Source organism: Fundulus heteroclitus, unplaced genomic scaffold (assembly GCF_011125445.2).
Source record: "Fundulus heteroclitus isolate FHET01 unplaced genomic scaffold, MU-UCD_Fhet_4.1 scaffold_49, whole genome shotgun sequence".
NCBI lineage: Eukaryota > Metazoa > Chordata > Actinopteri > Cyprinodontiformes > Fundulidae > Fundulus > Fundulus heteroclitus.
Genome location: NW_023396912.1, coordinates 341,161 through 355,617, shown reverse-complemented (window position 1 = coordinate 355,617; position 14,457 = coordinate 341,161). Strand labels below are relative to the sequence as shown.

General features: G+C 40.3%; 3 protein-coding genes across 14 annotated transcripts in view; 2 read left to right on the top strand and 1 right to left on the bottom strand.

Moving 5' to 3' along the window:
* The window catches only part of LOC110367769 (zinc finger protein 239-like), a 577,202-nt gene that overhangs the window by 401,642 nt on the left and 161,103 nt on the right, over window positions 1–14,457 (top strand). The gene's annotated exons all lie outside the window — the stretch shown is intronic.
* On the top strand, window positions 1,814–7,611 carry LOC105923965 (gastrula zinc finger protein XlCGF57.1-like). Of its 2 annotated transcripts, XM_036132319.1 has the most exons (3): window positions 1,814–1,850; window positions 3,573–3,586; window positions 5,404–7,611. In XM_036132319.1, exon 3 carries the CDS (start codon window positions 5,557–5,559, stop codon window positions 6,922–6,924), a length of 1,368 nt encoding a protein of 455 aa, XP_035988212.1. In that variant the 5' UTR covers window positions 1,814–1,850; window positions 3,573–3,586; window positions 5,404–5,556; the 3' UTR covers window positions 6,925–7,611. The 2 variants fall into 2 exon arrangements, with proteins under 2 accessions (XP_035988212.1, XP_035988211.1); XM_036132318.1 differs by lacking the exon at window positions 3,573–3,586 and having other exon boundaries at window positions 1,815–1,850; window positions 5,393–7,611.
* Window positions 9,486–14,457, bottom strand: part of LOC105924673 (zinc finger protein 62 homolog) — a 120,171-nt gene continuing 115,199 nt past the window's right edge. The window contains exons 3-4 of one of the 4 annotated variants that reach the window (XM_036132295.1): window positions 13,599–14,004; window positions 10,588–11,635 (exon numbers count right to left, since the gene is read on the bottom strand). In XM_036132295.1, the coding sequence (XP_035988188.1) occupies window positions 10,694–11,635; window positions 13,599–13,910 (1,254 nt within the window). In that variant the 5' untranslated portion in view covers window positions 13,911–14,004 and the 3' untranslated portion in view covers window positions 10,588–10,693. Of the gene's footprint in view, window positions 9,658–10,587; window positions 11,636–13,598; window positions 14,005–14,457 lie in introns of those variants that run through there. The other 3 variants (XR_004929582.1, XR_004929583.1, XM_036132294.1) reach the window with 3 other exon arrangements.

The following is a 14,457-nucleotide window of genomic DNA, read 5'->3' as shown; positions in this document are numbered from 1 at the left end:
CTTTCTGATTTTTTTATTTTTTTATTTTTTTAAATTTTTTTTGTAGTATTCCTCCCTCTGGGTAATCTCAGTTTCATCAGTTCTCAGGACTGGCATAACTGTTGTCTTTTATTCTTTGTCTTTTACAATATTTATATTGTTGAGTCTGCATTAGATCTCAAATCAAGGTTATGTCTATAAGATGAACATAATAAAATGTTATCTGTAAGCCACGCCTCTGATTCTTAGAAACTTTCCTGTTCTGGACTGATTTAGTGAGCAGGGATTGTACTTTAGATCACAACAGCAGAATTTAATGATAAAAGCTGGAAGTAGTTATTTCCAGAACTGTTGGAGCAACTGAACGGTGATCAGAAAGGAATTTTCGTAACCATACAAACAAAAACAAAAAAACTTCTATTAGGGTAAGATCAGGTAACTGAATGTCTTTAGACTGGATCCTGTTTTCCACAAGTACAGCACTAAGTTAAACACGTAGCCATGGTGACGCCCCTCTTCCCAACAGCGCAGGCGCGTTGATCGCTTCCGGGTTCTTTGTTGTTCTGCTGTGAGTCCAGAAGCTGGAAGAGAGCAGCAGCTGCTGCAGGTGATGAAGTCTGGAAAGAAGTCCAGCAGCTGGAGGCACAGCGGAGAAACTGGAGGGAAGCAGGAGCTCAAAGAGCGGCAGGACGCAGCAGAGGAGACACCAATGATGGGGGATGTTTTCCAGCCCAGAGTTCTGCTGCACCCATCAGGTTTGGAGATTTCCTTCTTCATGCTAACTGTGTGGATGGAGCTAAAGTTTAGGAGCCGTTTTCAGCAGCTGATGGATTCCTCCTCTTCATCACAACTCGTTGCAGGCTTTCCCCCAGAAAACTGGCTAAGCCTGGCGGTGCTTTCATGCTAAGCTAGCATTAGCTGCTGTGATGCTACATGCTAAGCTAGCATTAGCTGCTGTGCTGCTACATGCTAAGGTAGCTGATGCATGCAGCACACTCTATGGAGGTCCAATCCTGTCATAATTCAGAATGCATACAGAAATTAATGTGTCAATAAAATAAATACTGGGCTATATATATATATATATATATATATATATATATATATATATATATATATATATATATATATATATATATATATATATATATATATATATATAAAAAAAACTTTAAATGGTAAATCATACTGGGCATCGTGAACCAAGTAGTAAACATTACCATCTATAGCCACAGGAGGGCGATCAAGGCCTGTGAAAACTATATGCTGCTCCTGTACCACTTCATTTTTTTTTTTTTTTTTTTTTTTTTTTTTTTTTTTTTTTTTTTTAAATTGCTGCTCAAAGCTGCTGTAGCTCTTGGATGGACTGGAGCAGCAGCTGATGGCCTGGTTGTATTCAGTGGCAAACCCACCTCCACAGCCTGGAAGTCTTGGTTGTTCAGAAAGGAAAAGCCAGGGGGAGGAGCTCTGAGAAAGCTGTTATCACCTGGTTTGGTCCAGGTCTCCGTCAGCATGAGGAAATCCAGCTGGTGTGTTAAGATGAAGTGGTTGAGAACAAAGGTGTGATCAGAAAGTGAGCGAGCGTTCACCAGGACGGCGCACAGCGGCGTGGAGCTCCCAGTCTGCTGGCATGGTTGGAACGTTGTCCAGATCTAGTTGTTGATAAAGCATGTAATGTGTTTCAGTGTTGGCTGCAGATGTTAAAGAAGAGGCTCCTGAAGAACAGAGTCCTGAGGGGGAGCAGCAGGAGTCAGAGCCCCTCCACATAAAGGAGGAACAGGAGGAACCCGGGGCCCGTCAGGAAGGAGAGCAGCTCCTGGTGAAGGAGGAGACTGATAGCAGCTTTCCATTAACTGCTGCTCCTATCAACAGTAAGGCTGTGTTTACTTTCTTTGTGTCCGTGTTGCAGCTAAAAGCCAAAACTCTCTGGATTCATCAGCTTCCCATCAGAAAAATGTCAGTTCTGTCCGACTCTACGTTCTCTGGTCTGATTTCTTCTAAACATGCGTAATTACTCACAGAAGAGCTCAATAGAGGAGAAACAATGTCTGGTCAGGGCGGTGGTTAAACCTGCTGCTCTGAAAGGTGACGACTAAGGTTCTGACCTGTGGTCTGGAAAACCAGCAGTGAGTCCTGGACAATTAACTTAATGCTCCTACTGGTTCAAATAGTACAAACTTCCGTCATCATAGCAACCGTTTGGGTCTGAAAGCTTCTCAGTCCGTCTCACGCCTCCAGGCCAACCGCAGCGTTTAGCGTTTGTTAGCGCTACTACTAGCATTAGCCCGCGTTAGCGGTCACGCTGCTAGCGTCACTTTACCACTCAGGAAACTTCGACCATCCTGTCCTCCACTGCCTCTGCAGCTGAAATCTTACAGAAACGTTGACCAGAGTGACCAGAGTGGCGCTCTGTTCCCTGGTATTGACTTTAGCTGTTGATGCTAGCATAGATGATACGGCTACTCCACTTTTTTCTGTTTTTATAAGAAGATTTGCTTATTATCGTTCTGTCTTTATCAAATGTGACAAAGTATTGAACTAATATTTTTCGTAGGTTTTAACTTGAAACGATTGGTCTTTTATAGACTAGTTAGTTTATTTGATAACCTTAAATAAATGGGACTAAATTTATGATACCAGAGCAAAGTGCTCTTTGTGATTAATTATAAAATCAAAAGTTTCGTCTATGCAGGTGCAACCGGACGTTTTTAAAGACTTGACGAAACACAAGTGGCCAAATATAGAAATAAGTCTAACATCCCTGACGTAGAGTAATGACAATCTGAGGTGTTTTTATTGCCTGGATGTGAGTCTGATTATTGAATTATGCCTTTATAGTCAACTGTAATATTTATCTTATTCAAGTTAGAAAAACAAAGAAAATATAGTTTGGTTGTTGTTGTTGAACCATTTTTTGTAGGACTGCTGGCAAAACAACTGGATTTCCCCCTTTTCCTGTAAAGTGTTTAATAAAAGAAAAAAAAACAGAAGTTTCCATTCATACAGCAACAAAAACAATTGTTTTGTGCGTTCTGGGTATCTGGATCAATGATGCAACGGCTGTTTCTCAGTGACACTGCATCAAAAATGGAAAACAACGAATTTGACAGGCTGCTGCCGTTTAAATGACCCAGAAGTGACTCCGCCATGTTTGTGGCTCCATGTCATCTTAGAGGTGGAGGGTCTGATTATGTTTTTCTGCTGATTGTGTTTTTCTGCTGTCAGTTCAAAGATGTCCGCCTGAACAGCAAACCGTGGCTTCAGGGCCACAAGTGGCTCTTTGGACCCCCAGCAGTGGCTCTAATAACTTAACTGGCTAAAATGATAAAGAACCTACTAATGTTTTTAAAATGGATATAACAGATGCAGAATTTAACAGTTTTTAATTAACAGAATAATTTCATTGAATTTCCACAACAGAATGACACTAAAGACACCAGTGGTGGTTTTTAGGTTGATACTGTCAGTTCCTCAGGTTCAGTTTTCTCTGCTGATCAAATGTTTTTCTCTAAACTGAATCTTTTCCATGGTTGTAACATTGTAAAGATCTAGTTGTTGATAAAGCATGTAATGTGTTTCAGTGTTGGCTGCAGATGTTAAAGAAGAGGCTCCTGAAGAACAGAGTCCTGAGGGGGAGCAGCAGGAGTCAGAGCCCCTCCACATAAAGGAGGAACAGGAGGAACCCGGGGCCCGTCAGGAAGGAGAGCAGCTCCTGGTGAAGGAGGAGACTGATAGCAGCTTTCCATTAACTGCTGCTCCTATCAACAGTAAGGCTGTGTTTACTTTCTTTGTGTCCGTGTTGCAGCTAAAGGCCAAAACTCTCTGGATTCATCAGAATATCGGTTCCCAGGCTCCACCTGGATCCCAGTTTCTCTTTTTTATTTTCTCTTCTTCTACTCTGTGTAATTAAAATGCTTTAGGGGACGTGACAGGCTGTGTTCGCACAAAAAAAAAAACATTCACACGTTATGCATTACTGATCAGGTTAAATACCAACTAAATGGTTTAATCGTAAACTGAAGCAGAAGTGTGTAACTTTGCCACCATATCTCACTTCCTGCGTAGGTAGGTCCGACCAGGATAGACCACTTCTACACGTTCTAATCACAACATACACCATAAAAGACGTTGTTCTCTCAGATTGGATGTTAATTCAGGTCCGGGGTCGTTTTGAACAGCAGCTGACGTGACGCCGCCTGTCGGTCCTTCATGGAGGCTCGTCAGTAACCGACCAGAGATCCCAAAGTGAAACGTCCCTTTCCTTCAGAAGCTGCTCAACTTTTCCCTTCGTCATGGATGTTGCATTAGGAATGCATCACAGTCACTAAAAACGGTTAAATGTTGTCAGTAGGGAAAGTACAATTCACACATGCGTGATCCTGATCGCTTGAAAGGTGTTTATTCCTTTTCCTGAAACCTAGAACAGGTTTAGAAAAATTTTAAAAACTGAACAAAATGGTGATCTTAGTCTGTATGAAGATAGAGCCATGTTAAATTAAAGGCTAATGCTTGACGTTACTTTTGCTGTTTTATGTTGCAACTACTGTTTTTTTTTTTTTTTTTTTTTTTTTGTTAGCTAGGATCCATTAACAGAACTGTGATTTTGCATAAAGCGTTTAATTTTTGCCATCCTGATACAGAATTTCACTGTAAATTTGGGGCTTTGATGTCTCCTTGCAGCATGAAAACATCTGTAGTTTGCAGGAACTATTTTACGTTAATAAAATATATTTGAGGTTTGTTCTTTAGATTTGGGCTTTAAAGCTGGGGTCTCGATTTTTCCAAAAGTTTCCCCAACTTCCTTTCTGAATAACTGCGCATGCGCCAGACCGTCTTACCTGCTCTTCTGCTCCTCAGGTGGATCACGTCTTAAAAACCTCCCAAATCCACTCTGGTCTTATTTCTTTCTACCGAGGCCTTCTTCTCCTAAAAATGAGCGCGGTTCACTTCATGTGAGCCAAATTCATTCAGATGTAGATAAAACAATGGTGGAGGGTTATATTCCACGTTTATAAGATTTTTGTAGTGATTACTTTGCACAACTTTGATATGTGAAAGTGAACAGTTATTATGGGAATGAGTCATGTGTGGTTAACGCACTAGTTTAAAAAAACCACAATGCTTACTGTAATAACTGGAAACTGACAAAAGTAGTAATATCTATAAAGGACTATATTTTCAAAGCAGACCTGGTAATATACTGAGCTTCTAAATTAATGGGAGGCTGGAATAGCACATAACAGTAGTCAAAAAAATATTGACACTGGGGGTATTTACTGTGGCTTCTCTAATTTGTACTGCTACTGTTAGCTGATAATATTTCAGTTTTATTTCTGTAATTCTAATTTTTACCATGGTTTTACCATTGTTCAGCTATACTTGGTCATAACATGTGTAATTGTGTCACCTGCAGATGTTAAAGAGGCCCCTGAAGAACAGAATCTGTATGTAAACCAGCAGGAGCTGGAGCTCCTCCACATAAAGGGGGAAAGTGAAAGAATCTGGGCCAGCCAGGAAGGAGAGCAACTGAACTTGAAAGAGGAAACTGAAGAAACCAAGTTTCTATTAACTGTTAATATGAAGAGTGAAGAGGATGAAGAGAAACCTCTAGTCTCTCACTTTCATCAACAGCAGACAGAAGTCAGAGATTTTCCAACCAGCACTTCAGTTTACAATATAAAAGTAAAAATTGAAGAGGATGACTCAAATGTGGATTCAGTTAAAAAAGATCTTGTAGATCGCAAAAACTCGAACTGGAAAAAAAGTCTAAAATCAAATATAATAGTCCACAACATGGAGAAATCCTTTGGCTGTGATGCTTGTGGTAAAATATTTTCCTCAAATTCAGGCTTAAATAGACACGCGAAAAGCCATATTGAAAAGAAAACCTTTGATTGTGATACTTGTGGAAAAATATTTGCCATCAAGTCACGTTTAAAAACACACATAAGAATCCATACGGGAGAGAAACCTTTTGCCTGTGATGCTTGTGGAAGAAGTTTTCCCTGCAAGTCACATCTTAAAACACACACAAGAAGCCACACAGGAGAGAAACCCTTTGGCTGTGATGTGTGTGGAAGAAGATTTTCCATCAAGTCACATCTCAAAAGACACACAAGAATCCACACAGGAGAAAAACCTTTTGGTTGTGATGTTTGTGGGAGAAAATTTTCCATCAAGTCGGATTTAAAAAAACACACCAGAGTCCACACGGGGGAGAAACCGTTTGGTTGTGATATATGTGGTAAAAGATTTTCGGACAAGTCTCATTTAAGCAGACATATGAGACTCCATACAGGAGAGAAACCATTTAGCTGTGATGTGTGCGGAAAAAGATTTTCTGGTATGTCACACATTAAAAAACACATAACAATCCATACAGGAGAGAAACCTTTTGTTTGTCATGCTTGTGGTAAAAGATTTTCCCTGAAGTCATATTTAAAATTACACACGCGAATGCACACAAAAGATAAACCTTTTGGTTGTGATGTATGTGGTCAAAAATTTAATTCTCCGTCAGATTTAAATAGACACGTGAGAAGCCACACAGGAGAGAAACCCTTTGGTTGTGATGTTTGTGAAAAACGATTTTCCATCATGTCAAGTTTAAAAACACACAGACAAATCCACACGGGGGATAAACCATTTGGCTGTGATGCATGTGAAAAAAGATTTTCCATCAAGTCACATCTTAAAAGACACATACGAATCCACATGGGAGAGAAACCTTTTGGTTGTGATGCTTGTGGTAAAACATTTTCCAACAAGTCAGATTTAAAAAAACACATCAGAGTCCACACAGGGGAAAAACCTTTTGGTTGTGATGCATGTGGTAAAAGATTTTCCAACAAGTGTTATTTAACCAATCACATGAGACTCCACACAGGAGAGAAACCCATAGTTGTAAACTTTGAGGAAAAAGATTCTCCGGCATGTCACATTTAAAAAAAAAAACAAACAAACAAACCCAACCACAAAGTCATCCACATGGGAGAGGAATCTGACCTGTGGGGGGGTGAAGGTACTGCAGGGAGAGACACAAGTCAAGCCTTGCCTTTTTTTTTGTCCAGAAAATACAGACCTTCTAAAATGTGCAACTGCTGCTTGGTCTGTACCTGCAGTCAGTACTATTAATAAACTCCTAAAAATGTACAAAACTTAATTTAACTAGTTCTGTTTTTAAAGTGTCCTGTCTGGTGGTGTGCCTGGATCCAATCAGCTGTAGGTGAGAGGGCACTTGTGTGTGTGTGTGTGTAAGGTTTATCCTTAAGAAAAATGCTCAATAGTTGCTCTGAGGGGCGTTTGGTGTATATAGCCTTATTTTATATTTTATGATGTCAGTGCTCAGAGAACCATTGAACTAATTACCTTTACATATCAGGCAGGCCAACTCACTTTTTGCTTTTCAATCTTCTCTCAAAACACGTTTTTCTGTTTTTTCCCAGTTGGAACTTTTGGCTTTTTCGCTTTTATGTGTCTGCTCTTTATTTGACTTTGATTCTGCTTTTGCTCTCAGTGTTTTATTCTGTTCTGCTCTGTATTATTTGCTTTGTGGGATCTGTAAAACACTTTGACACACTAAGTTGTCTTGAAGTGGTTTATTAATAAAGTTCTTGAGTTGTTTCTGTTTTTCTTATGAGTCAAACTTCATGTTGATTTTTCTTGGATATAGAGTCTTTGTTACACCCCCTCTGTCTAGGGGTTCAGTGGAGGTAACATAAAACTGTGTCCAGATAAGTGGGGTGGCATGTGAAAGGGTTTATTTACAAAGGAAGGGTTTTACAATAACCCAAACACAATACTCTTAACTAATTATTAGAACCAAAGAAAAGGGCTAATGATTTCAGGGATGTTGAATACAAAAGAAAATACATAAGGTTCAATGGGTCAGGTTAAAGATAACTCAAACCACCCAACAGGACTAATAGAGAAAGTAAAAGTACCCACAAAGGGAGCCTCAAAACCTCCCAAACATGACTTATGGGCCACTACAAAGTCAAGCTTCAACCAAAGCAAAACAGCTTAACAAACAAAGCAAACACAACTGGTTTAAACAACCCAATGCAACAGCAAGCACCAGAGGCGGTGGAGAAAAGACAACTTCACAAGCCGTCTTCCCCCTGGAAGAATGAGTCCAAGTGGTGCAGCTGAACCTCATCGGGTTCTGATTGGCGTGGCAGTCCTCCACTGGTCCAATGAGGTCGCAGCTCCTCTGCAGCCTCCCGGCAGCCAATCAGGTAGATGTTCTACCTGATATGCTGAATCTGCATAGCACACAAGGCTGCACAGCCTCAAGAGGCCAGGGGCCGTAACAGTCTTATTTTAGGCATATTTGAACCTGTAACCATAATAGAAAAACAAAGTAGGGTGTAATCGTCTGTATCATTAGATGCTACAAATGATCTGGATCGTCTCATTGTTCTGCTAAGCTAGCTCCATTTCAAGCTTTGAAGAAGGGGACACAGGCAGAAACACCCAGGATTATATTTCCTTTATTGATCATTAACATACTGCAGTAATAAAATGACTAGAGATGCCTAAAAATGCACAGAAGCTCACATTGATCCAGGAATACTTTCTATGTTAAAGAAGACAGAGCAGAGACACAAAAAGCACAGAAGCTCACATTGATCCAGGAGTACTTTCTATGTTAGATGATAATAGCAGGTGATCTGTCTTCCCTTGATAATGTCACAGCTAACAGAACACCAGACCAGGTGTACCTACTATGAAGAGAAAAATGACAGAGAGCTAAAAGTTAAAAGCTAATATAACAACAAACAATACAAACTGTCGAGAGGAGCCAGTTGAGGTGGCTGGGGCATCTGGTCAGGATGCCTCCTGGACGCCTTCCTGGTGAGGTGTTCCGGGCACGTCCCACCGGGAGGAGGCCCAGGGGAAGACCCAGGACACGCTGGAGGGACTATGTCTCTCTGCTGGGAACGCCTTGGGATTCCCCCTGAGGAGCTGGCCCAAGTGGCTGGAGAGAGGGTTGACTGGGCCTCCCTACTGAAGCTGCTACCCCCGCGACCCGACCCCGGATAAGCGGAAGAAGATGGACGGACAGATGGACAATACAAACTGGAGAACAGTAGGAGAACTCAGCAGAGTGAGAGAAATAGATCCTGATGTCCTCCAGCAGCCTAAGCCTATAGCAGCATCCACTGTCGCTTCATATAAAAAAGAATGCCAAACAAGTTTCTCTGTTCAAGTAAAAGTTTATTAAACCAAAGAACTCCCTGATACAATCAAACTTTTTGAGAAACAACTTATTTAACTAAAATCACGCATCTACCAATAATCAAACGTAAAATGGAAAACCATTAATTAACAATCAGTGAGCAACTGAAAAATGATAAATGTAGATCAACAGGTCATCCATGGTTTATGCTGACTAATCAAGTATGTGAATATTTCCACAGTAATGGCTTTTTGAAGCGTTTCAGTCAGGCTTCGGAGCTCGTCATACAGCTCTGGTGAAGGTCACTAATGATATTCTCATGGCCTCTGATAATGGACTTGTGTCTGTACTTGTCCTGTTAGATCTCAGTGCTGCATTTGATACAGTTGATCACAATATTCCCCTAGAAGGATCTGAATGTGCTGTAGGGATTAAATAAAAGGGATTAGGATTACCAATATGGGGATTAACCTGGCTGTAATCTGCCCTCCGTTTACCTTGTGATTTAGAGATTTTATTTAGGACTTTCGTGTTTTACCTTCCAAAGTGTCTCTCTTCCTGTTTGACTTTTGGATTTCCCGTCAAAATGCTTCATAGCTCTGACCAAGATATAGAAGGGGTACCTTGGTCGGAGCTGCGCAGTACAGCTGCAGAAAACAGCAAGCCGGTCTGCCCCTGGCCCCATCCACTTCACTTAGAAAGGGGGTCTTCAACCTTTTTAAGGCTGGGACCCATTTGATTAATGGAGATGGACATGTCAGTATTGTGCAGAGGGGGCATTTTGAACACAGACATTAGATGGCATAATGAGGAAAAACATCATGCAGAAAGTCTGAAGCCATGTCTCTAGATATCAGTACACAAGTTAAAGCTTGGGCACAAGCAGTGGAACACTGACGCGAAGCATAGCTCCAGATAAGTCAAAAAAGAGAAAATTTGGCATGGATCTGTATGACAGAGCGGCATGTTTTAAGGGAAACCAGACAAATGATCAAGTTGTTGAAAGAAAATAATATTTATATTTTTGGTACCACTGCCATAAATAGAAGGAAGAAATAATGCAACAAGAATCTGTCATCAGTCAGCGTTTGGACCAGAACATAATATTTCTCATGCCAGTTGCAGGAGATGTTGCCAATTACCGTATTTCATTCCAGCACAGTCTATATTCAGTGTGATTCTATTTAAGTACACTTGCACCACTCTTGTCACAGCATTATGGTCTCTCGCATGTATGGATCTTTTGATTTCTCAGGAAACTAGATTAAATATTAAAATAATACTATGCTGAACAATAAGGGATAAAAATAGTATAACAAGAAATAAAACGCTATAGTTTAAAAAGAAAATAGGTGCTCCAGATTGGTCACAGCTGTATTGTCTCAAGTATGGATTGTTTATGTCGGTTTAAACTGGATTTTTTTTTTGATAAATGTGGTTCCACACTGGTCACAACTGTATGGTTTGTCTCCAGTATGGGTCCGTTGATGCATCTTCAAATCAGATTTCACTCTAAACATTGCTTCACATTGGTCACAGCTGTACGGTCTCTTTAGTGTGGCTCTGTTTATGTCTCTGTAAACTAGATTTACGGTTAAAAGTCGCTGCACAATCGTCACAGCTGTATGGTCTCTCCCCAGTATGGATCTGTTGATGCACCTTAAAATCATATGTTGTTCTAAAAGTTGCTTTACATTGGTCACAGCTGTATGGTCTCTCTTGATTGTGGTCCTGTTTATGTCTGCGTAAACTGGATTTATAGGTAAAAGTTTCTCCACACTGGTCACAGCTGTATGGTCTCGCTCCAGTATGGATCCGTTGATGTACCTTCAAATGATATTTGGCTCTAAAAGTTGCTTTACACTGGTCACAGCTGTATGGTCTCTCTTGAGTGTGGTACTGTTTATGTCTGCGTAAACTGGATTTATAGGTAAAAGTTTCTCCACACTGGTCACAGCTGTATGGTCTCTCTCCAGTATGGATCCATTGATGTACCTTTAAATCATATTTGGCTCTAAAAGCTGCTTCACAATGGTCACACCTGAATGGTCTCTCTCCGGTATGGTTCCACTGATGCATCTTAAAATCAGCTAAGGTTCTGAAAGTTGCTTCACACTGGTCACAGCTGTATGGTCTCTCTCCAGTATGGATCCGTTGATGTATCCTCAAATCAGACCTGGCTCTAAAAGTTAAAGCACACTGGTCACAGCTGTATGGTCTCTCTTTAGTGTGAATTTGTTTATGTCTGTGCAAACTAGATCTACGGTTAAAAGTCGCTCCACAATGGTCACAGCTATATCCACAAGGATCCACGCTCTCTCCAGTGTGGATCCTTTGATGTAACATTAATTTAGACTTAGTTTCAAAAGTTTCTAAACACTGGACACAGCTGTACTTTTTTGCTCCAGTCTGACCATGCGCCGTTCCTTTAGATGGTGCAGTGAGGGCTCCACCAGTCTGATGATCTTCATGTTCCTGTTTACAGAGAGCGAGAGATAAAGGCTTTATATCAACTTACATTTTGAAACAACAACCACTTTTTTACATTCCAAAAACACATCTGTAACACATGCACAGTTTGCAAAAATTTATCTTGAAGCTATTGGACATACGTGTGTTGCACTGCCAGCAGTGTTGCAAAGTTTTTCTAAAGTCCCTTATAAGTTCAGTGAGTTGCTTTTCTTTTTGGCTTGTTTCAGTGACCTTGCTTATTTGTGCTTTAAAATATGTGCCGTATGACACAATAAATAAATAAATTCACGGAGTTATAATTAATTTTACTTGGCCAAACAGCTTCCTTGGTACAAATAAAAGCACAGGGGGCACGTGAGAGACCCATCCAAGATGGTGGCCGTGCTGGCAGCACCATTCCTTGATAGGATTAGGCATTGATTCAAATTTCAAGAATTGATTGGATTCCTATTCGATTTGATCCGATCTCAAATGGGATTGCTGGTATTAAAAATGTTTTAGCTATTATCTGAATTTGATGACTGAATTGACATGGCACGGTAGCTCCACAGTGACACAGAACCTGAACTAACATGGAGTCTTTGAAGAGGGTGAAGAGAGCTCAACAGCGGGGTAAGTTGTTACGATATCTGACATTTTTTCCGTTTCTAAGTGAGAATACCCTGACAGCGCTTGGCTTGGGGCTGTCCTGTGCGGCCGCAGTCGTGCTTCTGAGTACCGCCTTAACATCAACCAGCCTGATAGCTCGTCTAATGCAGCTGTTAGCTTGTTAGCTGGTTAAGGACAGGAGCTTGTTTACGTGCGCAACTTTCCCTGATCAGACTGAAATGAGTTCTGTTACAGATTATGAGATTATAGAGATTGGGCTGGAAATGCAGTTAAAATGGAAACAACAGATAGACAACGGACTCTGGAGACACAGAGTCTGACATACTTAATTTGGACAGAATGACTACCACTTAGCTGTTTTGAAGTGGTATAATATGACTTGTTATATTTTATCAAGTGCAATATAATTTATGTGCTAAGAAAAATGAAAATTGGTAAGGTCGTGCTTTTGTTTAATTAAGATTTATTATTAACATGAACAAACTGGAATCTGTCCGACAGATAAGATTTAAACGAGCCTAATGCTTTTCCCTTAATCCCTACAGTATGCTTAAGTCTTTGTAGGAGAATATTGTGATCAACTGTATCAAACGCAGCACTGAGATCTAACAGGACAAGTATAGACACAAGTCCATTATCTGAGGCCATGAGAATATCATTAGTGACCTTCACCAGAGCTGTTTCAGTGCTATGATGAGCTCTGAAGCCTGACTGAAACTCCTCAAGTAGGTCATTACTTTGTAAATGTTCACATAGTTGATTAGCAACTACTTTCTCAAGAATTTTAGATAAGAAAAGAAGATTAGATATAGGTCTGTAATTTACTAACTCATCTTGATCAAGAGATGGTTTCTTAAGTAAAGGTTTAATAACAGCTACTTTAAAAGCCTGTGGTACATATCCATTTACCAAGGATAGATTAATCATGTCTAAAATAGGGCCACTGATCAAAGGGAATACCTCCTTAAACAACTTGGTTGGGATTGGGTCTAACATACAGGTAGAAGGTTTAGATGAAGCTAAAATTTTAGATAGCTCAAAAAGCTCTACTGCTTTTAAACAGTTCAGACACTGCGCAGGTTCTAAAGATTCCTCCAATGCTGCCTCACTTACTGAGGACGAGGTAATCATGTTTGGGAGGATGCCAATTATTTTATTTTTAATGGAATCAATTTTATTTATGAAGAATCCCATAAAATCATTACTGCTAAGAGCTAAGGGAATCTTCCAGATTTTCTCCTTCTTTCTGCACAGAATCACTGACAATATTTTCTAACCGTTTTTCTGTTTCTTTATTCTCATTGACTTCCTGTCAGGTTTTGATCGCTGTAGAAAAGACAAAGACCTCAACACTGACCTGTAGGTCACTGGGACCAGAGGAGGAGGCTGGGTCGGTCTGGTTGGTGGTGTTCAGAGGGTGGAGGTCTGGTTCTTGGTCCTGGTGTTGCTCAACTTTAACCTCTTCATTCTCCTCCTCCTTCACCTCAATCTTCATCTCATGGTTCTCCTCCTTTATCTCAATCTTCATCTCATAGTTCTCATCCTCCTTGATCTTCATCTCATGGTTCTCCTCCTCCTCGATCTTCATCTCATAGTTCTCATTCTCCTCGATCTTCATCTCATGGTTCTCCTCCTCCTCTTCAATCTTCAGCTCAATGTTCTCCATCATTCTGCTCCTGCCTGATAATCTCCAGAACCTCTCTGGTCTTCAGATGTTCTGATTCTTCAGCTGAAGCTCTGGTAGAGATGTTCTGAGGGGAACCCTGGTAGAAACAACAGCTGATCAGGTTGAAGGATTTTTAGACATTTGCTTAGATCTGAAATGTCGACCAATAGTTTTCCCCCCCATCGTGTCCTGTCTGGCAGTGTAGCATAAAGAATTGTTGTCTTAATGCCAAAACGAGCCCAACAGATTTTACTTTCACAACTGTAGTAATAAAACTTTCATCATGGTGCTCAACTTGATTTATATATACAAGAAGCTTTATTAGGTTTAATTGTGCAACTATTTTATTTTCAATGGACACAAAAACAGGAAGACGGAAGAAGAAAAAAAAGAAAACAAAAGGAAAAAAATGAGACAAAATGCTAAAAGGGAGAAAACTAGAGGAAGAAAAGAAGTGTTGTGTAATCGAGGAGAAATCAAACTGAGTTGTAAGAAAATAAATATTTGACTTTTACAGGCATAAATATCCACTTGTAGCTGAATTAACATT

Coding starts and splice junctions, on each gene's coding strand:
- LOC105923965 (XM_036132319.1), top strand. CDS start 5,557: ATGAAGAGTGAAGAGGATGAAGAGAAACCTCTAGTCTCTCACTTTCAT.